This window comes from Lissotriton vulgaris, chromosome 8 (genome assembly GCF_964263255.1).
Source record: "Lissotriton vulgaris chromosome 8, aLisVul1.2, whole genome shotgun sequence".
NCBI classification, from domain to species: domain Eukaryota; kingdom Metazoa; phylum Chordata; class Amphibia; order Caudata; family Salamandridae; genus Lissotriton; species Lissotriton vulgaris.
This window is the reverse complement of record NC_141696.1, coordinates 984241548-984266893: the sequence shown is the minus strand read 5'-3', so window position 1 is coordinate 984266893 and position 25346 is coordinate 984241548. Positions and strand designations below refer to the sequence as shown.

The following is a 25346-nucleotide window of genomic DNA, read 5'->3' as shown; positions in this document are numbered from 1 at the left end:
GCGGGCCGATGTAATGGCCACGAGGAACGCCGCCTTCCAGGACAGGTGCTGCAACGAAGCCTTATGAATAGGTTCAAAAGGCTCCTTCATCAACCTGGACAGCACCACATTCAATTCCCATGAAGGCGAGGGAAGCCTGACAGGAGGGAACACTTTCTTCAAACCTTCCAGAAAATCTTTGATCACAGGTATCTGGAAAAAGGAAGTCTGTGAAGGGCATTTCCTGTAGGCAGTCAATGCAGCAAGATGTACCTTAATGGAATGGACATTAAAGCCAGACTGCGCCAAATGTAAAAGGTAAGGAAGGATAACATCTTCCTTGCAGGTCGTAGGATCATGGTTCTTAGACTGGCACCAGATACAAAACCTCTTCCACTTGTAAGCATATGAAGTCCGAGTGGAAGGTCTCTTAGACTCCTTCAGTATGTCCATGCAATCATCGGGCAGATTCAGATGGCCATATTGTACTATCTCAGGAGCCATGCCGCCAAACTCAAAGACGAGAGGTTGGGGTGTAACATCCGTCCCCAGAACTTCGTGAGAAGGTCCGGCCTGCTCGGCAACCGAATGTGAGGAAGGAGAGACCGGTGAAGTAGGTCCGTGAACCACCACTGCCTGGGCCACTCCGGGGAGATGAGTATCATCCGAGCTCTGGACCGGGCCAGCTTGATGAGCACCGCCGGAATCAGGGGAATGGGAGGAAAGGCGTACAGAAAGCTGTTCGTCCAGTTGATCCATAACGCATTCCCCAGCGTCCCTTGTTGGAAGTACCTGGAGGCGAAGTCTCTGCACTTGCTGTTCTCGGCGGTGGCGAACAAATCTACGTCTGGAGTTCCCCACCTTGCGAAGACTTCTCCTAGTACTTCGTCGTTTATGACCCATTCGTGGTTTTCCTGAAGCAGTCTGCTCAGTGAGTCTGCATGAACATTCTGCACACCTGGTAGATGGGTAGCCGTTATCGTCAGTCCTCTGGCCAGGAGCCAGTGCCAGATCGTCTGCGCCTCCAGTGACAGAGTGCGCGATCTCGAGCCCCCCTGCTTGTTGAGGTAATACATCGTGGGGGTATTGTCCGTCTGTACAAGCAGAGAGTTGGTCTGGAAGGACGGAAGAAAGGCCTTCAGCGCCAAGTGAACAGCCCTGAGTTCCAGGAAATTGATGTGATACGTGGCCTCCATCGGTGACCACGTGCCTTGAATCTGTAGAGTCCCGGAGTGCGCTCCCCATCCCAGAAGAGACGCATCCGTCACGACAGTCTGCATGGGAATGTCCTTGTGAAAGGGAACCCCTCTGAGGAGATTCTCCGCCGAACACCACCACTTCAGAGACTGAAGAGCATGCAGCGACAGGCGAATCTTGTCGTCCCAAGATCCTTTCCTCTGATCCCACTGGTCCTCCAAGCACTCCTGCAGCGGTCTCATGAGCAGCCGTGCGTGAGGCGTCAGGAAGATACAAGAGGCCATCGATCCCAGTAGAGAAGACACCGTCCTCACTGTTGTAGATGGAGTCGTCATAAGAGCCTGAGCCTTCCGAAGGAGTGATAATCGTCGCTCTTCCGAAGGAGACACGCTTGCTGACAGCGTATTGATGGAGGCTCCCAAGTACTGTATGCATTGGACCGGAGTCGGGACAGACTTGGCCATGTTGATGTGCAGCCCCAGCTTGTTCAAGAGAACGCACGTCTTCTGGAAGTGTGCTCGCGCTTCCGAGAAGGAGGATGCCTTGATCAACCAATCGTCCAAGTACGGGTAGACGAACACCTTGTTCTTCCTCAGGTGCGCTGCTACCACCGCCATGCACTTCGAGAACGTCCTCGGCGCAGACTTCAGTCCGAATGGGAGTACTGTGTATTGATAGTGATTGGTGCCGACTTGGAACCGCAGGAACTTCCTGTGTTTGTGTGCAATGGGCACATGGAAGTAAGCATCCTGTAGGTCTATGGCGCATAGCCAGTCTCCCTGTTGCAACTGAGGGTAAATCTGATGCAACGACAGCATGCAAAACTTTTCTCTGCGAATCCATTTGTTTGCCTGTCGCAAATCCAGAATGGGCCTGAACTCGTTCTTGTCCTTCTTGCGAACCAGAAAGAACCGGGAGTACAGACCTCTTCCTCTCTGAGACAGAGGTACGTCTTCTATCGCCCTTTTCCTCAACAGGATATCCGCTTCCGCCTGAAGCTCGCGCCACTGAAACTGCGAGCTGACCGGGGGAATAGCTGGAGGAGGGCTGGTGAACCGAAGACTGTATCCATTGCAAACAATATTCAGCACCCACTTGTCCTGAGTAATTTTTCTCCACTCTGCCAGAAAAAATTGAATGCTTCCCCCTACCGGAGTGGGTAACAGATCCGGGGGAAGTAGGTTCCTAGGGCCTAGACCCAGCCTGGCCCTTGGGCGCCGGAGCCGACTGCTGGCCTCCCCTGCCCTTCTGGCGCTTCTGGAACGGCTTACGGAACTGGTGTTGCTGTTGCAATTGTCCCGAAGCCTGTCCCCGTCCTCGGCCTTGTCCGCCGAACCGCCGTTGGAAAGGGCGGTACTGCTTCTTGGTCTCTTTGGGCTTTTCCAGGCCCACAGCCGTCAGCGTCTCGGCCTCCGCCTTCATGCGGGCCATTTCATCGTCCGCATGCTTCCCGAAGAGGGTCTCACCGGAGAACGGCAGATTGGCCACCCTCTGCTGTGCGTCCGGTTTCAGGGACGTAAGCCGGAGCCATGCGTGGCGCCGTTGGTTGACTCCGTGGCAAAATCCGTGAGCCGCCAACAGGGAAGAGTCCGCTGCCGCGCTGATTATCTGGTTGGCCACCAGCATCCCCTCACTTAGTACTTCCATGAAGTCTTCACGCTGCTCCCGAGGTAGATGCTCCGCAAAGCGCTCGACGGAGTCCCAGAGGGCGCGGTCGTATCGGCCCAACAGAGCCGTGGCACTCGCCGCTTTCATGGAGGTAGCGGAAGTTCCACAGACGTTTCTCCCCGCCGAATCCATCCACCTTGACTCCTTATCCGGGGGAACCGTGGAGGAAGGAGTGGTGGCATGCTGCTTGCGAGCCGCCGTGACGATGACAGAGTCAGGCGGAGGCTCGGTTCTCAAAAAGGCCGGATCCGAATCGGGAGCCCGGTACTTCTTTAGTAATCTTGATGGAGCCGCCTTCGTCACCGCAGGGGTGAGAAACAGAGCCATAGCCGGTTCTTCCAGGCCCGGCACCAGAGGCAGGAGAGGACGAGACAGGTGCTTTTGATGGAGAGTCTCGAAAATGACCGACGTCTTCGGAGTAGGCACCGTCAGGGAAATGCCCAACTTCGCAGCGCCCCTCAACAGGACGTCTTGAAACGCCCCCAGGTCATCTATCGGGGACACTCTCGTGTCCGGTGACCCCGATAGGGTAGGGGAATAATCCCTGGTCCCAGAGGACCTCGAGTGTGAGCGAGATTCGCGCCTCCTACGGCGGTGTCTCGACCTCGTGGACGATCTGCGTCGCGATCTCTCCTTCCTCCCAGAGCGAGAGCGAGACCTGCCTGCTCGTGGGCGCTCCTTCGGTTTACGTGGAGGGGTCTTCCTTGGATCCTCACGGGGATTCGTCGGTTCCTCCCGGGGTTTCGGTTTTGGAGTCCCCTTAGGAGGAACAGGCAGGGACGGCAGGGAAGTGGACCTTGGAGGAGGAACCTTCGGCTGCGGGGTGGGCCCATGCGGAGGGACCGGAGGCGGAAGAGGGTCTCCTGAAGGCAGTGGCGGTTTGGGTGGAGGGTCCTCCTTAGGAACAGGAGGAGGAGTCGGAGTCCTGGGCCGAGATGGCGTGTACACTTCTGAGTACAACGTGCCCGTTGACCCTTTAGGCGAAGAGTGCGGAGAGCCAGCCCCATCAGCAGGCGACCGCTTCCTCTTGCGTCCTCCACCGGAAGCAGCGTGACTTCTGGGACTAGAATCCCTCCTGCGCCGTTTTGAAGAGGGTGACCGACTCCTAGACGCTGACCGCTATCTGCTGGATGCAGAGCGACGCTTCTCTGGCGTAGAACGACGCCTCCTGGACTCCGGCGTCGATCGCCGTCTCCTCGACGTCGACCCTCTGCTCCTCGGCGTCTACCGTCGACTCCTCGACGTCGACCTCCTCTTCCGCGACGTCGCACGTCGCCTTCTCGACGTCGAGCGTTCCGTCTTCGACGACGAACGTCGCCGTCGTCTTGATGTTCTCGATGTCGAGGAGCCCCTCGACGTCGATCGGCGGTGTCGCCTCGACGGCGATCGACGGTGTCGCCTCAACGGCGAGCGTCGGTGCCGCTTCGACGGCGAGCGCCGATGCACGTCACTTCGCCTTCGGCGTCGGTAAGAAGATCTCGACGTCGACGAAGACGATGACGTCGACGGCGGCTTCGACGGCGGCTTCTCCTTCGACGTCGAGCCGTCACGCTGTCTTGACCCGGAGCCCCGGGGAGAAGGGGAGCACGCCGCCGTCATCCCTCTCGACGTCGTCGATGCAATCGACGTGGACGGAGAATGGGACCGTTTGCTGGACTTCCTGCCCCTGGGGAGCCCCCCAGGGGCCTCAGCAGAGGCAGAGGGAACCTTCCCAGCCTGCCCAGACCCACCTGCAGCCCGCAGACGCCTATCCTCCAGGCCAGCCAGCCTGATCTTCAATCTGTCCCTCAGAGTCCGAGCAGAAAACTGCTGGCAGATGACACAATCCTCAGGGACATGATCTAAAGGCACACGATGCAGACATCATGGGGGTCACTCTTGGCCTTCTTCCTCTCACATGCTGGGCACTTAACAAAAAGGCCAGGTATTTTAGAGCCCTAAAACGCCTAAAACAGCACAAAAAAGGAGAAGAGAACACCAATAAGTAAACTGCAACACTTTTAGAATTCAAAAGTGTCAAAAAATTCCAATAAACCCTTGAAAAAGGGAGAGCTCAATGCCAGGGTCCTGTAAGCAGGAGCCGGAAAAAAGAACTGAAAGTAGAGGGACCTGCTATGCATTCTGGGATACTGGGAGAAGTTCTGGAAAGTTCTCTTAAAGGCACAGTATCCTATTTAAGCCACATAATGGCAGCCTATGGGGCTTGTCTGTCCCTACATTCCTCTCTATCATTCCAGAGTCTTTGACTGGGGGAGGCAAGTTTCTCTATGGTAGAAACTGCAGGCTGTTTTATGTGTGGTGTTTTTTTGGTGGAATTTCTAGTTGAAGTACTGGACAGTGTAGCCTGTGGTTATAGGCTGCATTATTTGTCTTTAAATTCTCTCTTAAGTGTCTTTGCAGTTTCTGCATTATTTTGACAACTTAAGAGATTATTTTTGATTGCCGGGGTCCACGCACATGGGCGGGACTATTCACTAGATTATGACTATACACAGAGATCCCCTACTACAGAAATGGGAGAAATTAAGCTGGAAAGAGATTAATAAATCATGGGAATTAATAACTTTGAAAAAATACCTGGAAGTCCACAGAGTTCCCAGAGGTCTGAGAATCTTATTGATGCCAAGCCATCAGGATACATCCAATGAACTTTTGGAAGATTGGGGTGATTTTATCTTGAAATCCTCATTGGGTCTAGTGGAGATCTTAGTAAAACACATTGAAATTGACCTCAACAAAATTCAATTAGAACTCGCTGAAATGGAAAAAGAAGTAGCGCAAATGAAACTAAATAATGATATGATCAAATTTAAAGAGGATCTGGATAGTCAAATTGAAAAACATAAAGAAACAGTCAGAGAGCGCAAACACAACAAATTTATCCGTGACACCGTTGACTATGAGGAGGGTAGAATATTTACCTTCTCAAAGAAATATGACTACTATAAACAACTATTTGCAAAAAATCAAACAGGCTATACATCCGCAAGTGCGTCCTCACTATCCTCATCGGTGGCATCACTAGAGTTGGGTACCGAAGAACCAGGCACATCAAGCAACCCGGACAACAAGCCTTTTTTAGAGGATATGCGCCTCGTGTTGCAACAGCGACAGTGGGAACAGCACCGAGGCGCACAAAGACAACAAAGAGGAAGAGGAAGAGGATGAGGACGGCAATGGACATTCCCAAAAAGACAAGAAGGGGCAAAAGAAACAAACGAGGAACGCCAAAAAGTAGGAACGGAGACACGGAGCATGCGCCAGAAGAAGGGAACATAAATGATGAACTTCAAATCATAAACTTATCAACAAGACCAATAACAGAAATAGAAACCTTTCTTCTAAAAAGAGGCATAAACTTTTGCCCCAAAAAGAAACTAAACATGGTTCAAGCGCGCATTGACTTTTACCTATATATAAGGAAAATTAAATTAGCGAAGTTTTTTGAGGAAAACAAAATGAAAGATAAAAAAGCCCAACAAATTGAAAACACAAACTTGGACTTGAGTGCGAGGGATGCAACTGCGTATTCCACACTAATAAACCTGGATGATGAAAATGAAGAGGAAATTACAATAAGTCAAGCAATTCCTCAAGAAGGAGCGGGCTTAAGCAAAAAGAAGCCCAATTCGAAATTCTATCCTCAACTGGCGCCTGGAAACAAAGTGGACTTATTTCAGGAGGCCGTAATACAAGACCTTCAAAAAATTAAAGGTCTAAACTATGATGACAACTTAACACCAGAGGAGCGTAAAGCATTGAAGAACCTGACTAATGATGACCAAATTGAAATAAAGATGGCAGACAAGGGAGGAAATATAGTGGTGTGGGGGAAGAACGCCTACATCACAGAAGCTCACCGCCAACTCAGGGATACTAAATACTATGAAAGATTGAAAAGCAACCCAACATCAGAAGTCAAAATCAAACTCGACAAGGAGTTGAGAAAATGGAAATCAAAGCACCTTTTAGATCATGATGAATTAAATTATCTTACGGTAAATCATCAAGGACCAAAGGAATCCTCCGGGCAGACCAATCTTATCGGCAAAAGGCTCTCTACTTGAACCAGTCTCCAATTACATTGACTATTTTCTAAAACCATATGTCACACAATTGAGCTCTTACATCCAAGACACGAATGACCTACTAAGAAAACTGCAAGATACACCTTGGCAAGAGGGCTATAAACTTGTAACAATGGATGTCATATCCTTATATACTAACATTAACAATGGAATTGGCTTGAAAGCTTGCAATTACTTCTTACAGGATAGGAATATCAAATACCGGAATCATAATCAGATGCTACAGGAAATGATTCTAATGTGTTTATCGCAAAACATTTTCTTGTTTGGAGAAGAACTATATCGGCAAAAAAATGGAACCGCCATGGGTATTTCTTTTAGCCCAAACTATGCATTTCTGACGATGGGATACTGGGAAAAGGAAATTGCATGGGCACCTGAGAATGACAACATGACCAGCAAAATTATGTGCTGGATAAGATTTATAGATGATTTGTTAATCATTTGGGATGGCTCCACAGAGGAATTCAAGGAATACCATACATCCATCAATGGCAAAATGACAGGGATTAATTTGACCTATGAAATCAGCAATCAAGGAATAACTTTCCTCGACACATACATATATATCAAGGACAACCAGATCCAAACCACCCTGCACAGAAAATCAACAGCAATAAATGCCACACTGGAAGCCACAAGTTTTCATCAGAGCTCACTAATCACCAGCATCCCATACGGGGAGTTTCTCCGTATAAGACGAATATGCAGCGAGGAAACGGAATGGGAAAAACACAGCACTGACACAAAAAGAAGATTCAAAAATCGGAAATACAATCACGAAAATGTAGAACAGTGCTGGAGAAGAGCAAATGCAAAATCCAGAGCGGAATGCCTAAAAGGACAAACTGAAAATGGAAACAAACAAGAACCAATCAGATTAATCACGGATTTTGCAGAAGGAAGCAAAGGGTTTGTAAACATCCTGAGGAAAAATTGGAAGATATTACAGATGGATGAGAGAGTTGGCAAAATAGTGGGAAAACATCCAACAGTTACCTACAGGAGAGCCCCAAACTTGAAAGACCTGCTCATTCATAGCCATTGCAAAACCAAAAAAGATAACAAAAAGGATTGGCTCAAAACCACCGGTTTTATAAAGTGTCACGGGTGCAAAATGTGCCAGATTGCAAAAACAACCAAAGAGGTAAAATTACCAAACAACAAAACATGGAAAATACGCCAACTTATAACTTGCAAAACTGAATTCACTGTATATGGAATAGAATGTCCATGCCCACTCATGTGCGTGGGAAGTACAAAAGGAGAATTAAAAAAACGCATCATGAACATGCAAGAGCAACGACACACAAAGATCGCACAAATGCCGTCGCCAAACACATGGAAGAGGTACATAACGGAGACTGGCTGAAACTAAAATTCTTTGGCATTGAGACAATGCCAAAAAACATCCGGGGAGGAGACCGGGAAAAAACTTTAAGACGGAAAGAGTCACGTCACATAATAAATTTCAGAACATTAAATCCATACGGCCTGAACCAATCGGAGGAGTTATACATTCATTTGTAATCATGGAACATTATGGACAAATGATGATAGACTCACAAATGTATGCAGGATCAATAATTGGGAAACAAGTGCAACCCAATGGACTTAAATGCAGTGAAGCAACTGCTAATAAGAAACAAGAAATCCCAATGGAGGGATACAAAAATTTTTGTTAAAGAAAGGGAAGGGAAATCAATGTAACCCTAAAGAAATAAGACGTTTTTGTTTTCCAATGAACCATGATGAAATGTGTCTTTAAATTAAGTTTTATTTAAACTACAATTACCATAATGCTTAGCAGCGCATCTAGGAAATGATGTAAACTAGCATGTGACAGCCTTAAATATGAGAAAAAAATGCAGGAAGTTGATCGTGAACAAGATGCAGGAGGCATCGAAACGCGTTGATCAATGCTTATCTTTTCTTGGCTTTAAATAAACGGATTGTGGAGTAATTGCAAAAGGAGTGCGCCCGTTCTTCTTTTTAAACGAAGGAGCAGTGTGGCAAAAAAAAAAAATATATATATATATATGTGTATATATGTGGGGCACATATATAATATAGTGTTTCCGGGGTCCCGTGCATGGGCGGGTATATTCTAATGCTTATGCCTATTGATGAGGATCCCCTGGAAAAGAACTAATGTAGCAGTGTGTGCTTTTTTTAGACCAAAAACAATTTTTAGCGTTTGCCAATGTTTGTTATAATGGTGAGGGCCCGGCAGCTCTCACATCAATCAGGTTTTACCAAAGCCATGCCAAAACAAGTCACGCATTTCCAAAACTAAAAAGCTGACCACCATTGTCAGACCTACTGGCTTTGCCAAGGCTTGTTTATTTTTGTTTCCCATAATCTTATTGAAACTGGTTACACACATTTTCCAATATGAATATTTTTGGGAAATACTAGCATGCATCAACACATTTTACTAAATGATGCTGAAAAGAAATGGTACCTGAAATTTTACAGTAGTTTAGCAAAATGTTATTTCCCTACTTTCATTTTTTAGGAACGTTTTTTATTTAAAGCAAAGAAACATTAATCTTGCTTTCAAGCTTCTGCAAATATTTGCATTTAATCAGAGAGCATTCTGTGAGCATTATGCATAGCCTCATGTTGCTAAACTTTGAAACCGTGTGTACACATTTTCATCCTGGAACCACTGTCAGTAGTGCAGTCAGAACGTACATTTACTTAAAGCGCTCTCCCTAACAATAAAGGCTTTCAATTAATGAACCATAAATACAAGTTTGATCAGCATTAACACATGCACACAAATATTAACTAAAACTGCATGCAGTACCCTTCATGATCCTTAATGTGGTACTGCAATCTGGCAGCCAAAGGGTTTGTGCTGTAGGGGGTTGGGCCTACTTGTCCCAAGGACAAAATACACATTAAAACTTGTTGCCCTTGACCCCAAACAATATGTCCTGGGCGTCGGGCTATAGGAATTCCACGTGCAATCAATGTCTGGTTTAGACTGACAGGGGCCTGTTATGTGCATTCACTCTAGATATTCACAAAGGAATCCCCCCCTCCCCCACACACACCCATGGACCACATACGAAACCTCAGCATCATCTAGGACTACTCGCCCTCAATGAATCGCCAAATCAATGCCTTTTCGTCCTCCTGCTTCCAAACGCTCTGCTTACTTCATATGATCTTCAAGTGGATCCCCACAGAATCCAGAAAAACGGTCACCCATGCACTCGTCAGCAGCAGACTTGACTAGGGCAATGCACTCTACACTGGCACCAACCAGAGACTCCACAAAAAACTGCAGACCGTCCAGAACGCCTCAGGCAGCCGCATCCTGAACATTCAACGCTGCAACCACATCACCGGCCACCTGAAAGACCTTCACTGGCTACCTGTCAACAAGAGAATCACCATCAAGCTTCTTGCACACGCCTACAAAGGCCCTACACAACGCCGGGCCTGCATACTGCAACAACCGCCTCTTCTTCTACACTCCCATCAGACAACTCCGCTCCACCCAACTGGCCCTGGCCCCATCTCATGGATCTGCAAGACTACGGCTGGAGGAAGATCCTTCTCCTACCTCACTGAGAAGACCTGGAACTCCGCGCCTCTGCACCTCAGGCAATCAGCATCGCTGCTGCAATTCATGAAGTACCTAAAGACCTGGCTCTTTGCCTGAACGGCAGAGAACCCCCCCCCCCCCTGCCCACTCAGTGCATTGAGACCCTCACTGGTAAGTAGTAGAGCTTTATAAGATTACAGTTGATCGACAGAAAGGGAGCTGAGGTATGCCTGCATATCCTGATGTGTCTTTCTGGGCTAGAGCAGAGTGAGGTGTTGCCCCCTGCACCTGAATAGGGCTATGCCTGCCTTTCAAAATGCTGTCTCCCCCCTCCCACTCCTGTTGTGTGTCTGGAGCCAATGATGGGGCCAAAATGAGGGTGTTATGCAATTTCAACTTTGTTTGGAGTTACCTCCAGATCAAAGACTTTCAGTACAAGTACAGGGGCTCTGACCCCATGATTGTAAACACTCCTTGGGACTTGTAGCCAGCCTCTGCTGGCTCTACAGACTTTCCCTTGCCAGAAGGAACTGTTATGCTGCCAGGAGGAACCAACATTGAAATCCCTTGTGTGTTCTGTTGACCTGTGGCCTGCAAGGAGGACTCTGTGTGCTGACCTGTTGCAGCTATTCCTGCTGGGTGCCCCAGTGATCTCCCAGGGCTTGGTGGCCTGCCCTATGTTTCTGAAAACTTGGAGCCTGGAGAGCTCTTTATTCCCTCGGTTATTGGGTACAAGAGAAGCGCACAATGAGCACTTTATTGGGATTTCGTACTGGCCCTAAAAAGAAGTGCTTGTTGAGCGCTTTCCTCTGTGCTTTGCTCATTGAGGACACCAGTGCATGGGTGAGAGCTTTTTCGTCTCCACTGAAGCAGCCAGCTCCGATTTCGCCCGCACTGCTACTGTGCGGCCCGTGAGGATCCCCCTAGCAGGGTCCCCTTGGCTAGCAAGACGCAATGAGAAGTCTAGTCTGTGGCTGCATTCTGCCTGAGAGAAGGGCCTCTTCTTCCTATTACCCGCCCAATGAAGGGAGCTGCAGCACCTCATGCCCTGCTGCTGGACGGGAGCCTCGAGGCACAGAATGAAAGCGGAGCAGAGGAACTCCGCTGACGTTGTGGAGTGTGTGGGGCTGGCCAGCTTGGTGGAGACGCACAAGCCCTTCCCTTCCTTAGAGTCGTGCTCCCTTAGGGTGTGAGGACTACTCCCCAACTCAGTCTTGTCTTGTGTAGTAGTTTGGCATCTGCCTTTGCATTACCTTACACGTGGGGGACTCAGTGAGGTCTCCCCGCAGGATTCAGCATTGTGTGCACCTCCCTCATGTAGGTGCATACCCTGCAGGGACACCAGGCTGCTGTGGTGGTAGCGGCACAGGATAAACCTCGACAAAGGCCCCTGCTCCTTGAGTAACAGTGTTGACTTATTACAATACTGTCCCCAATAGGAGGCCAGGTGTTCCTGCACTCTAAGTTATGAATCTGGGGATACCGTATACTACCTAATATGAGCACAGGAGGGCCGTGCCCTGTAGTTCGATGGCGAGACTATCAGAATTTATGGGTTTCTGATAATTTCTTGGCGACATATGGTAAGATGGATATGCTGTAGGTAATTCTGCTGTGTAGTGCATTACCCAACTGCGGCATACTTATGCGCAGATGTTGTGATGTATGTGGGTTTTTTTCACATTTACAGGACTGGCAGAGTATGCTTAGCAACCAAGATTTATCTATGACCTAACCTGCATTTTATGACCGGATGTTATGATTTACGTTGTTTATACCTTGCAATAATAGGATAACGAGTATCATTTCAGGACCTGCAAAATATGTACAGTCATGGTGTAGGGTGCTTTCATGAGGTTTGCAACCTATAAGTATTTACTTCATTGCACTAACTGTGATGATATGACAATTGCCTAGTTGGCAAAGTGATTTATGATTTATGTGATTGTGGTCTATGTGTTTTATACATTATAGGAGATATTTTTTATATAATCCTGTGTGGAGTCTCTCTTTTGGTGTGTTTGGTGTGTTACTGGTGTATGTGTGTTGTGCAAATGATTTACACATTGACTCTGGGATAAGCCCACAGCTCTGCTAACTACAAAGGGGGTGAGCAGGGGTTTCTTGTGCGTGTCACTCCCTTACCTTGACTAGAGTGGTGGGTGGTGTCTGGTTTAGGTGCATACCCTAGCCACTAGAAACCCCATTTCTAACAGGGAGTAATAGTATTTTCAAATTCAAAACATGATTTTAACAGCCGACTGTGTATGAGATTCAGAATACAACATACTATTTATTCATACAGTTTACGTTTGGATTACCTGACTTATATCACTATTCACGTAGCAAGTTTCAGAGATTCATAGAAAGAGTAAGTTATTACCTTGAAGCTGACATATTGAAGGTGATTAGAATGTCTCTTAATGATCTGTTTTATCAGTTCTGGATGTGTAGCCTTCAAGTACGATGTAGCTGGCTGATTCAGTTCGAACTCAAAGCATCTCCAAAGGTCCGGCATGTGGAATACCTGGTTCCAGTTTCGACAGACTTGTGATGCATATGCTCGGTCGAGGAGAGGCAAGTATTGAAATATTTGTAGGATAATGTCAGGAAGTAAATTTCCCCAGTCATGACTTTCAGAGCTTTCATAACATTCCTCCTCCATATTCTTTTGTTTCTTTGCAACATCCCATGCTTCATCCATTGCACAACGGTTGGAATCCTGATCTTTCGTTCCCCTTTTCATTCTGCAAAAACACATTTCACGTTGGGTTAAAAATGTACTTTTTTTGCTATTAATTCACAAGGTTAGTAAGCCCAAAACAAATTGCACGAATCCACGTAAAATGTTACATTTCCACCACCAAAATTGATAATAATTAAACAATTTGGTCAAGATAATTACATTTAAAAAGAGTTTCAGACAAAAAGCCACAGCAATCAAAAGCGGCATATGAGGTTCTGTAAAATTCTGCCTTGTCCTGTGATGTTATGGTTCCGTCACGATCTTGGTGATGTTGTACCGTATATAGCAAGTATGGCTAATATGGAGTGAATTCGTCATGTTAACTAGCGAGTTCATTACGTATTCAGAGACTGTCTCGAATATGGGTTCTATTTTGTTCGTGCCTCCATTTTGGTGTTGCTATCACGTAGACCCATGGAGGTAACTAGACGAACAAAGTTGCATGGGCTTAGTTGTTCATGCACTTAAGCCTTTTCTTGACTCTAAGGTGCATTGTAAGGAACTGACCTCTTTATCTGAAACTGACCTTGGTTGATTGCTATCTGAGATTGCAAGTCAAAGTTCAGGACATCGTTAACTTTTAGCTTTTCTACACATGCCTTATCTTGCTCGTTATCTATCATTGTTTCCTTTTTATGTTCCTTCGTTACATGCATTGTGCTTTCAATTATGGGTTTGTCCGGCTTGTGGAAATTGAATTTGGGACATCCTAATAATTAACTTTTGGGGTTGGTACAATGTAAAGTGAGCCTTTTGGAATGTGATAATGTATAGAAATGTGCTTCTATTGGCCAGAATTTGCTGCAGGGGGTGTCCATTTGTAATGTGAATATTGTGTATAAATACGGATGTCTTGCTCTACAAAATTGAACAGTTTCTTGAGTTGTACACCGTGTTGTATTGCTGGGATTACTGTTACTAGCTGCAGCTAATAAATTTGATCTCTGACGCCACCTAGAAGTATTGTGTGTCTCTGTTTGCCAAGACAGGAGAACCTGAAGACTTTGGGCGTGTCCCTGGCGCCGCTGGGTTCTAAAAACCCGGTTCTTCACATCAGTGTTTTTTATTGCTCAACACAGCAACCATCTAACAGCTGAACACAACTAAGCTCATTTTAAACTATTATAAGCAGTTTCATGGCAAGCAGATTAGACTGCATAATTAATAATAGCAATCAAAATAATTGCTGCTAAGGGGGCGTGGCTTCGCGGGCGAAGATGGTGGACGCAGCCTTCTAGAGCTCCCGCCAGCCCGACACTTATCCGTCGATTTATCCTGGCCCCCGGACCCGATCTGCAGCCCACACTTAGGGCACTTGTGGGGAAGGTGTGAAGAGTCACCTGGCGCCGAGTGCGGTGTTCCCGGTCCCTCCGACGCAGACATAGCGGAAGGGGCGCCTTGCGGCCTGATCCCGGGAGGTGCAGTCGGGGCCTTAATTTTGGCGCCTCCCTGTCGAGAAGCTTCCCCGCGGGCGGGCCGCGCCATCATTCATCCTGGGCCCGGCGCCTCTCATTGTCAGCGGAACTGTGGGCGAGTCTTCTGCCTTATTCACCAAGAAGGCTGAGACGGCCAGTGTATCGGAAACGCACCGAGGACGCTGAGGCCTACATCGAGTCCGTGCGACCGGGACCTCGAGTTTGGTGGTTCCTGGCAGTGAAGTGGAGAATCCTGCGGAGCTGTGACCCCTGGTACAAGACCCCACCCGATAAGCCAGGCATAGTGTTGCTGTGCTTCCTTGACCTACGAGCGGTCCGGCAAGTATAACGCCCAGACCTGGAGAGGCCCTGCGAAGGAATCGGAGGTGACGGAGTGACGGAGTGAGTGACTTTCTGAGGGCCCTTTGTGAGTGTTATCGAAGGGCGAAGGGGGACCGAGGCCAGCGACTGCAGTACCTGTGGAGGCCCGGCGCATTTAGACTGTGTGGGAGACGGCGGTGCCACGAGGCCCTCGGTGGAGCGAAGGCCAGACCAAGAGCAGCAGGACGGGGCCCGGCCGGAACCGCGCTGCGAACCTACGACAAGAGGGTGACCCTATACATCCCAGTGTGCCCCCCCCCAGTAACAGACGGCAGCAGAGTGAGAAAACTGTGTGCCTGGGGGTAGAGAGGACATTCGTGTGGACTACCCTTGGCCGTTACTGGTGGTGCGAGGGGCCCCGGCTGAGACGATCTGCGAATGCTCCGAAGTCAGCAGCCCCTGGGTGCGCCTCAGCCATGACCAGAGGGGGCAGTGGGCCCGCCAAACAGGGACCCATCGACAAATTCACTGGACCAAGTGGAGGGCCTGGAGCGACAAGAGGTGGCAAGGGATCGGGCCGGACAATGCAGCGCTCATGGCGGCGATTACCCAGTCCAGGGACATGCTGGATGCCAATATAGGGGCAGTTGGGGCGGACGTGACCCTGCTGCGTCAAGACCTGCGAAATGCGGTGGCACTTATTACGGAGGCGGAATCCAGAATTTCGGTGATGGAAGACGACGTTGGGACCCTGAAGCAGAAAATGGCGGCGATGGTAAACATTCAAAAGGGCATTGCGCTTCGTGTGGAAGATGCCGAAGGGCGGGCGCGCAGGAACAACATTCGTTTTGTGGGTTTTCCGGATGGATGCGAGAAGGGCAATATGGAACAATTCTTGTCCCAATGGTTGGAGAGCTGGCTCCCCCCGGATGTTCTATCTCGTTGTTTTGTGATAGAGCGCGCCCATAGGGCCCTGACACAGAAGCCGCCAGTGGGAGAGCGGCCCAGACCGGTGATAGCTAGAATCCTAAATTTCCATTATAGAGACACTATATTACGGGAAGCGAGGGCCAAAGACTCCCTTCTGTTCGAGAACCAGAACATCATGATCATACCAGAATCGTACAACAGCAGCGGCACTCCTTTATTGCCGCCAAGGCGAAACTGCAAGGTCTGAAGATTCAATACTCCTTGCTCTACCCGGCCCGCCTACGGGTGGTGTCCAATCGCGAACTCACTTCTTCGATACGCCGGAGGACGTCCTCAAATGGACTGATGAAACGGTGAGAGTCAGGCCACATGCTCAACCGGGTCTGGACCCGGGCCACTCGAGAGACCCGTGACAGGACCGGGGGGACCAAAATGCCCGAGGAAAAAGGAACAGGAGGTCCAGATCTCGGAAACGCTCTGCTTCTCGCAGTGGATCCCAAGCTGCTGCGCCTACTGACTCTGATCACTCTGGGAAGGACCATTGAGAGAATTCGGGGAACTGAGTCTTTCTGCGGATGCCACAGGCTCCAGCTGAGAGGAGCTGCACTGCTGTGTTCTATTGTGCTGATATTTGAACACTGAGCATATTGTCACAGCTAGTTTACTTTCATGACAAGGTGTGGGGTTGTGGGGTGGGGTTCAGGGTACTCCTTTATAGGGGCTATTTGCCTCCTATGTGAGTGGGAGTTGACTTGGGGGGGTGGGGGGAGGGTTCTTCTGTTCAGTGGGTAGTTGGGATCCATTGGTATGGTTGGCCTTGGGAGCTCTGTTTTGGGCCCGAGGTTGCCCATGCCGCCACAGATACTTCAGTGTTTTATGAGGTATAGGGGTGGGGGGCAAGGGACAGGGGGTGGGAGTTGAGGGGTGTGTTTTTGGGGGGCAGGTGGGGGGGAGGGGTCTGGGTTGGTTGGTGGGGGGTACACGCACATTCTGTTGCCTTGTTACGATTTGTGCTGTGCGCCTGGGCCTGGTGCTGGGTATTCTTGTGTTGGGTCCCGTGGGATTATGGCTGAGGCATCCACCCCGGGGCTCCCCAGGGAGTCAATACGCATAATGAGTTGGAATGTTAGGGGGTTGCTGGATAAAATCAAGAGGGGGGCGATATTGCGGTGGGGAAAGAGGGAAGCGGCAGATGTCTTGTTGTTACAAGAGACTCACATGATGGGGACGAAAGTGCTTAGCCTGCAGAGGTTTGGATACCAACAGGTCTTTCATGCGGGGTTTTCCAGGGGCTCCAGGGGCGTCGCCATCCTGGTCCATCGGAGACTGGCTTACACTCACGAGAGACAGTGGATAGACCACAGGGACGATATGTGTTTGTTAAGGGGATGGTGGGTACGGAATCAGATGTGTTTGGCAGTATTTATGCCCCCCCTCCCTTGCAGTGGTCCCTGGCTGAGCGTTTGCTTGCAGTATGGGCCGAAATCCCGGAATCCCTAGCAGTGCTGGGTGGAGATTGGAATGACGTGATGGATGTGCATGGGGACCGTCGGAGGTTGCAGGAGACGCTTGCTGCTGCCACCCCTGAGTGCGATGGTGGAGGGACTGAGCTGGGTGGATGTTTGGCGACACATGCATGCTAGGGCCCATGAGTATACCAATGTCTCTGCTGTTCATGGCTCTTTTTCCGGCTGGACTATATATTTGTGCCTTGTGGGTTCCTGAGTAGAGTGCGAGAGGCTAATATCCTACCTGGGGGGCTGTCTGACCACTCCCCTGTGGCCGTGGTGGTTGACCTACATAAGACGAGGCAGCCATTCCGGTGGAGGATGTCTCCGTGGCACCTTCAGCAAGCTGACTATATGCAACACATGCGGGGTGCGATTGCTAATTACTGGAGAGAGAATCTGGTGGAAGATACAGCTGCAACGGTCGTCTAGGAAGCCATGAAACCTACTTTGCGGGGAATTGACATTGCGTGGTGTACAGCGGCCGTCGCAGGTGTCGGAAGCCATAGTGGCGGCGGCAGCTCGGGTGGAAGCTCTGGAGAAACGGTGTCGGAGGGAGGGGGGATGCTGTGGCGGTGCGGCTGCTCCTGCAGGCGCAGCAGTCCTATGCGTCGGTGTTGCTAGACGAGGCCCGACAGGCGTGGTTGGCCACGCGGAGTAGGGTATATCAATGGGGGGACAAGTCCTGTACTATGCTCCACAGGCTGTGCCAGCGCACCCTGCAGCCACTTGCCCTGCCTGGTCTTACGGATGGAGACGGTGTCACCATAACAGACCCAGCGGAACTAGCAGCTAGCTTTGCCCGTTACTATGCGGAGCAGTATGCGCCGCAGGATTGCCTTCCGGCTGAGGCCATTGATAAATTTATTGCCGACCTGCCCCTGAGGGCAGTCTCCACTGAGACGCGAGCGGCGTTGGACCTTCCCCTCACGGCGGAGGAACTGGGTGATGCACTGGGGCAGCTAAACACAGGGAAGGCACCCGGGCCGAGCGGCTTCCCGTGTGAATTTTATTAGAAATTCCATCTCCAATTGGGGTCCCATTACAGGGCTGCGCTGGAGGCGGCACGAGAATTGGGTAGGCTGCCAGCTGACTGGCGCCATGCCGAGGTGGTGGTGTTTCGGAAACCGGGCAGGCCCCCTGACCGTCACGACTCGTATCGCCCTATATCTTTGCTCAATATCGAGGCTAAACTGTTGGCTAAGGCGTTGGCGAACCGTCTCCTCCTATACGTAGCCGATCTAGTTCACCCGCATCAGGCGGGCTTTATGCCACGCAGGGCGACGCGACACAATGTTCACCGGGCGCAGACGGCCGTAGACGCGATCAGGGCCACTGGTGAGCTGGCAGCCCTGCTCTTGGCGGATATAGACAGGGCATTCGACTCGGTGAGTTGGACCTATCTGTTCGCGCTCATGCCCCATCTTAATCTAGGCCCGGTGTTTATCTCCTATGTCAAACTTCTATACACTATATCTCAAAGCATGTCTGTAGGTTGCAGGTGAATCTATCCAAGAAACCAATGGTGGTGAGCTGTAGTTACAGGTAAGTAATTTTCTTTTATAGCACTGGTTCATTCTTAGATTCACATTTATAAAGCAGAATAGGAATCGGTTCGATATGAAGACAGAAGGGAAGGTGGGATAAGTCTCACCTCTCCTGAACAGATTGAAAAGCATTTGTAAGTACAGTTGAACACTGTCAGTAATGACTGCCTTGAACTGGTTGCTGGCGCACAACACATGCAAGCTGTGACACTAATCCTTAAAAGCATTGACATAGCCAATAGGTCTTGCCTTTGGGATCATACAAGTGTTTAGCCATGCAGCAAATTACCCAGCCATGTGAAACTGTAAAACATTCAGACAATGGAGGGTAGTGAGAGGGCACTCTTGTGGAGTGGTGTGGCTCACTGGTTAGAGGCGGCAGACCCGGAAGCAGAGAACGGCCTGGGACCAGGGTTCAATTCCCGACGCGGCAGGGTCGTGGACCAGGGTCAGCGGACTCGATAATTCTCGCCTCGGTGCCTACTCTAACCAGGGATCACACTCGGCAACTCTGGGCATTAGCTTGCCTCATCTCTACAACGGCCTCCCACATTCGCCAGGGATGCCTGGTTTCACCTTGGAGATACCCAGTAGGGACCATCTCACAGGGATAGCCAGGACGGGTTCCCCAGCGGTCTACAGCGTCACGACGCCTCAGGGCAGCAGTGCGCTTTACAAGACACATACATACATACACTCTTATACTATAAAGATAACCATTCTGTTACTGGACGTTCGCTGCTTACTGATGTTATGGTTCCTGAGCTGGCATGGCAGTCACCCTACCAGCTAGATGTGCATTTTAACAAAGTCATCTTAATAACTGCAATAGGTAAGTAAGTCATTACTCTACCAATGAAACCAGAGCAAACGCTACAAGTCAGGTAACTGTGTCTTTCACACCATTGAAGGAAATACGTAAAATAATGCTTTAACTGAGCAATACTGCCCGAGGCTTAGAATCTTGTATATAACCAGTTGCGCTATAAACCAAATCAAAGTTTTTTCATTACCAAATAAGTAAACAGTATTAAAAAAATTGACATTATGCAGAAGAAGGCTTCAGTATCTTGCTGAGAATGGAGTCTTAAACTCAATGGTCAACACAGACTTCTGCAGTCGGTATATTTTCGAATTTAGCTTTTTACCAGCTTACAGTGGATCTCTGGGTCATCTGGACAGTGGCAACCCCCAGTAGCCCTATACACTCTGCCCACTATCGAGGTCATTTGCTGTACATACTCTTCCAAATAGGGTGAAAACTGCAGCCATTTCGAGTCCTGACACAGTACACCTTTTTTGGCACCACAAGTAGGTAGCAACAAATCTATAAAAGAGGAAGGCTCAAGTCTGAGCTTAGTTTTGAATAAAGTTTTTAATGTACGTAGTCTAATCTGTGGGGAAAATATACAAAGTGCTATCGCCTCCCAGATGTAACTTATGATTAAACAAACACCTACTGACGGAAAAAAAATATTGTATTTCAATGTAACTGAATCATTTCACAAGAGCTGGTTAACATCTGAAGAATCACCCATCATTCTCACTGCACAAGGCCCTATTCAGGATAAAAACATAGCACGTGTCCCAAATACCCCAAAAGCTGACAATTGGGTTCCCGCTTCCCCTTGGTTAAACTACAGCCACCACTCGTAGGGGTCTGAGAGGAGGAGGTTCTAACATCTTTAGTCATTCTTCACGAGAAAAGCGGACATTAAAGGGAACTGCCAGTTGAGGCTCACATACAAAATCCAACAACCATTGGGTCTAATAGTAGACTGTCAAAATCAGAAGTCACTGGACAACTGCATTAGTTACATGCCAAAAAAATACTGTACTTTTAAAGTTATTCACCTTGCGATCCATGTTACTGTGGAAGTGACTTACCATCAGGTGAAGAACACCAGTCACTGAACATTCACTGCCACATTTCAGCATTTAGAAGAAGTTTGACAGCAATGCCCAGTTCCTCATGTGTTATGCCCAAATAGGCAGTAGAGTAAATGGACTTTGGATGGAAGAAGTAAACTGCCTGCTTTAGGTGGAGGCCAGGAGGCGGCTACATGCAAAGGGTCCCATCGAGCAGTTTGAGTGTCTCAGCTAAACCGGCTTTCCCAGAACTATGCTGCAACCCAAGAACTCCACTTAAAAAAATGTAAACAGGTTTTCTCACATTATTACCGCTTACTAGAGAGACACCTTCGAATCACCTATTGCAATGAGTGGGCCAACATGTGTGCGATTTACTCGTATCCTTACAAATAAATTAAGTGAGAGCAGTGCAACACCTCACGTTACACTCACATTTTACCTCGACTTAGTGCCACTGAAGATTGGGTAGTTTCAATGAAGAATGATAAATTAATTAGCTAATGTAACGGAAAGTTTCAATTCAATTAAGGACTCGGAGGCAAGGATTATGCCTTCTCTCTTCGCTTTATTCCAACAGCAGCACTTTAAAAGATTTAACAACAACTACTTTTCCCAAGAACCTCAGGGAAAGGTAGTAAATAAAACACATGGAAACATCCAATCAAGTCCAGGAAACATTGTCCAATCAGGGAGCACCCGCCCCACATAGTCCTCTGTCAATATACCTTTGCCCTCTTTCGTCGCGCGAAGACAGCCAACGCAACCTCTTCATGTGTCCTGTTTGTTCGCATTAGAACCTGCCAAAAGAATGATAACATTTCCAAAAGAGCCTTTACTGCAAAACCTGCAACCAAAGCAACAGTTATCACAGCTGAGCAAAAATATCCCATCCCAAGAATTCGTGAGACAAATTACTTACTGCAGCACGGGGAGGGACGTCTCTTCTTAGAAACTAGGGCGGGATAATCCTCGCCACCGAGTCCTTAATAGAATTGAAACTTTCTGTTACGTTGGAGGCGAGGATTATGCTAGTTTAAAGCTTCCTCACCACAAGGTGAGCCATAATTAGCACTGGCTTGAAGTAGAATCTCTTGAACGTAGAGTCCGAAGACCAATCGGCCGCATTGAGGATATCCTCCTAGCAGGCACCCAAGCCAAATGCCTTAAAAAGCCATAGCTCCTCTCGCGGAAAGAGCTCCGAAGTGACGGAGACTAATCCTAGCCTCTTGCATCACCCATCGAACCCATTGTGCGATGGTCAGAGAGGAAACAGCCTTAAAAGGCTTCCGGAAAGCAATGAGGAGTTTACGCTCACCAGGGGGACAAAACTTGACAGTCATTTCCTCATATGCCTTGAGGCATTTAACCACACAGAGTTTAGGATAATGTGGGAACGCGGGGTAAGAAATCACCCTAGTATGTCACTTCATCCGACAGAGAAGGGTAAAGGTTACTCCATCCGGGGTGAACATCCTGCCGGTGATGTCCAAAGCTCGAACATCAGAGACACGACTGCAAGAAATGAGGCAGAGCAGCATGGCCAATTTGGAAGAGGGTTCTTTCCTAGAAGGAAAACGATTTGGCTGCCAAGAAAGAAAGAGACTGAGGACTTTGTTTACATCCCAAAGTGCCGAGTACCGAGGCTCAGCAGGAAGCGAGAACCGAATGCCACGAAACAGTTTGCAAACCATTGGGTATTCGCACATGGGTATACCATTCACAGGAACATGGACAGACGAGATGGCCGAACGGAAAGTGTTGATTGATCTATAAGCCATGCCACGGAAGGCCAATTGTGCTAAATATTTCACCATGTGCACAATGCCTGCAACCAGGAGATCAAAACCCTGTCGCAAACACCAACGGGACCATCTGCCCACAAGGATCTGTAACTCTTGACGGTACTGTCCGTCCAAGCCTTGGAGATGAATGTTTCAGCCTCCTGCGAAAGACCTGGGGCTTCCCATCTGCCCCAGAAATCCGCCACGCCATGAGCCTCAATGAGTTCGCCAACACCAGAGGATGCAAAGCTCTGTTGGGACTCAGACGTAAGGACGGAAAGTGGGCCAAGGGGGGGGGGGAAGAGTAGGATTGGAATAGCCCAGGAAAGTTCTAGAAGAACTGGAAACCAAACTTGAGACCTCCAAAGGGGAGTGATTAAGACTAGGTCCGCCGACTGCCGGCGAACTTGGGCCGTCGATCTCGTGATCATTGCGAATGGGGGAAAGGCAAACCCTTGCACCACACTCCAGTCCTGGAGGAAGGCATCCATGGCCACTGCCAATGGGTCCTGCCTCCAGCTGAAAAATCAAGGAGATTGTGGTCCAGTCTGGACGCGAACAGGTCCACTGAGAATGGACCCCAGATGTTGCTCAGCCTCGCAAATACGCTCCGATCGAGCATTCAGAGACTGGACTCCCTGAAGTGGCGGGACTGGAAGTCCGCTTCCCGATCGTCGCCTCCAGGGAGATACTTCGCTGTGACCAAAACGTGACTATCCAGGCAATACTGCCAAAAACTCGCGGCTAGGTCAGAGAGGGCTTAGGATCTTGTGCCCCTGAGATTTTTGACATACCGGACCGCTGAAATGTTGTCCATCTTGAGGAGGACACATAAATGCACCAAGTCCCTTGTCCAGCAGCGAACTGCAAAGGAACCCCTCCAGGAGTTCCAGGCAATTGATATGCAATTTCTGTTCGGCAGGAGACCAAAACCCTTCTGTAGCGAGGTCCCCGCATCTAGCACCCCAACAGAGCCTGCTGGCATCAGACTCTATAACAAGATCTGGAGCTGAACCGAAAATCGCACGGCCGTCCAAGCCTCCATGTGGTCCAACCACCACTCAATTTCCTCCCGGGACTCGTTCAGCGAAACCTGGTGAGAGTAAGGGTAACCATTGCAAAGAAAATACGCTTTGAGGTGTTGAAGAAAGCGGTACAAAAGGGGGTGGTGATGGACGGAGCATCTGAACGAATCAAACACTCACACCCAGTCAACAGATCTGGGTTTGATGCGAGTCCCTTGCTCACTTTGCCACTGGATTCAAGCAAGCCTGGCTGAAGACGGCTGTAATGCCAGAAACTGGTCCTAGGAAGCTTGTTTCCGGTCCAGGGAAGGCATGGCTTGGCAGTTCGGGCTGGACTGTTCCCATGAGGCACAGGGTCAGACTGATTTGCATATGGCCATGTCTGAACTGGGGTGGCAGAGTGGGCTAAAGAATGATGATGGATTAAACCCAGATCTGTTGACTGGGTAAGAGTGTTTGATTGGTTCAGATGCTCTGTCCATCACCACCCCCTTTTGTACCGCTTTGAGGTGTTGAAGAGTCCGGTAGTGGAGCGCACCCAGGAAAATGGCCTAGATGGAAGCCAACAGGAGATCCACTACCCGAGCTAGTTGTAGGAGGGAAACTTGCTGTTTGGAGAGTATGCGTCTCAGCTCGTGATGGATATTGGCCACTTTCTGGCCGGAAGGCTGAGCGCGGACGAGGTGGAGTCTATGACGAACGCCAGAAACGTAACAGACTGAGCAGGTTGTAAAAGAGATTTCTGCTTGTTGATAAAAAAAAACTCTGAAGCTGATCCACTACCATATGGAGAGGAGTAGACAACTGTCGAGGAACATGAGCCCATTAGAAGGAGATCGTCCAGATAAACGATCATCCGAAAACCTCTGGCTTGCAGGTACTCCACCAAGGGCTTGAGCACCTTGGTGAAGCGCCAAGGAGAGTCCGAAAGGAAACGCCGGGAACATGTAGGTCCGATGACGCCATTCGAACTGGAGGAAGCGCCTGTGGGGAGGATAATTCGGGATCACCAGATACACGTCCTTGAGGTGCAAGCGGAAATCGAGTGGGCACAAAACATCCCGGAGGAGGTGGATTCCCTCCATTTTGAAATGACGATAAATCAGCCATTTGTTGAACTCACTCAAGTTTATGACAGGACGGCGTCCGCCATCGGTCTTGTAGACCAAAAAGATATTGCTCAAGAACCCTCTGGGGTGGGGATCGGAGCGACAGATGGCACCCTTATCGAGGAGAGAAGAGACTTCCTCGTCGACAAGGGCGGCGTCCTGCGCAGAAAACTGAAGGGACGTGGTGGGGTTTGCTGGACTGGGTTCCCTAGGTATTCTATATGGAACCCCTGCACTGTCTAAAGCACCCATGCGTCATGTGTGACGGACGCCCATGCCTGGGAAAAATTTGCCAGCCATCCCCCTATTTTTAGTTAGATGAAGGGGTAACACTCACCGGGGCTTGAGGTAGATGCTCCTCTACGGTATCTTTTACCCTTTCCGCGGCCACCTCTGGTCGGGTAGAAGTCTTTGAAGCGGGATGGATCCTGGAATTGCCTGGAGCCTCTTTGGGAGCTCTGGTGAGACTGACAATCGGCCGAGCAGCCCCTGCCTCGGCCGACCTAGTGAAAAACACGAGGAAAAACCTTTTTGATGGTGGACTACGCCTTGCCCAATGAAGTAAATGTATTAGCAAATTTATTGAGCTCTTTTATAAAAG

General features: G+C 49.2%; 1 protein-coding gene across 6 annotated transcripts in view; it reads right to left on the bottom strand.

Moving 5' to 3' along the window:
* The window catches only part of FBXL3 (F-box and leucine rich repeat protein 3), a 237459-nt gene that overhangs the window by 138552 nt on the left and 73561 nt on the right, over nucleotides 1-25346 (bottom strand). For 3 of the 6 annotated variants that reach the window (XM_086934846.1, XM_086934847.1, XM_086934849.1), the window contains exons 2-3: nucleotides 21556-21627; nucleotides 12875-13238 (exon numbers count right to left, since the gene is read on the bottom strand). In XM_086934846.1, the coding sequence (XP_086790972.1) occupies nucleotides 12875-13238; nucleotides 21556-21602 (411 nt within the window). In that variant the 5' untranslated portion in view covers nucleotides 21603-21627. The remainder of the gene's footprint in view (nucleotides 1-12874; nucleotides 13239-21555; nucleotides 21628-25346) is intronic. The other 3 variants (XM_086934845.1, XM_086934850.1, XM_086934851.1) reach the window with 1 other exon arrangement.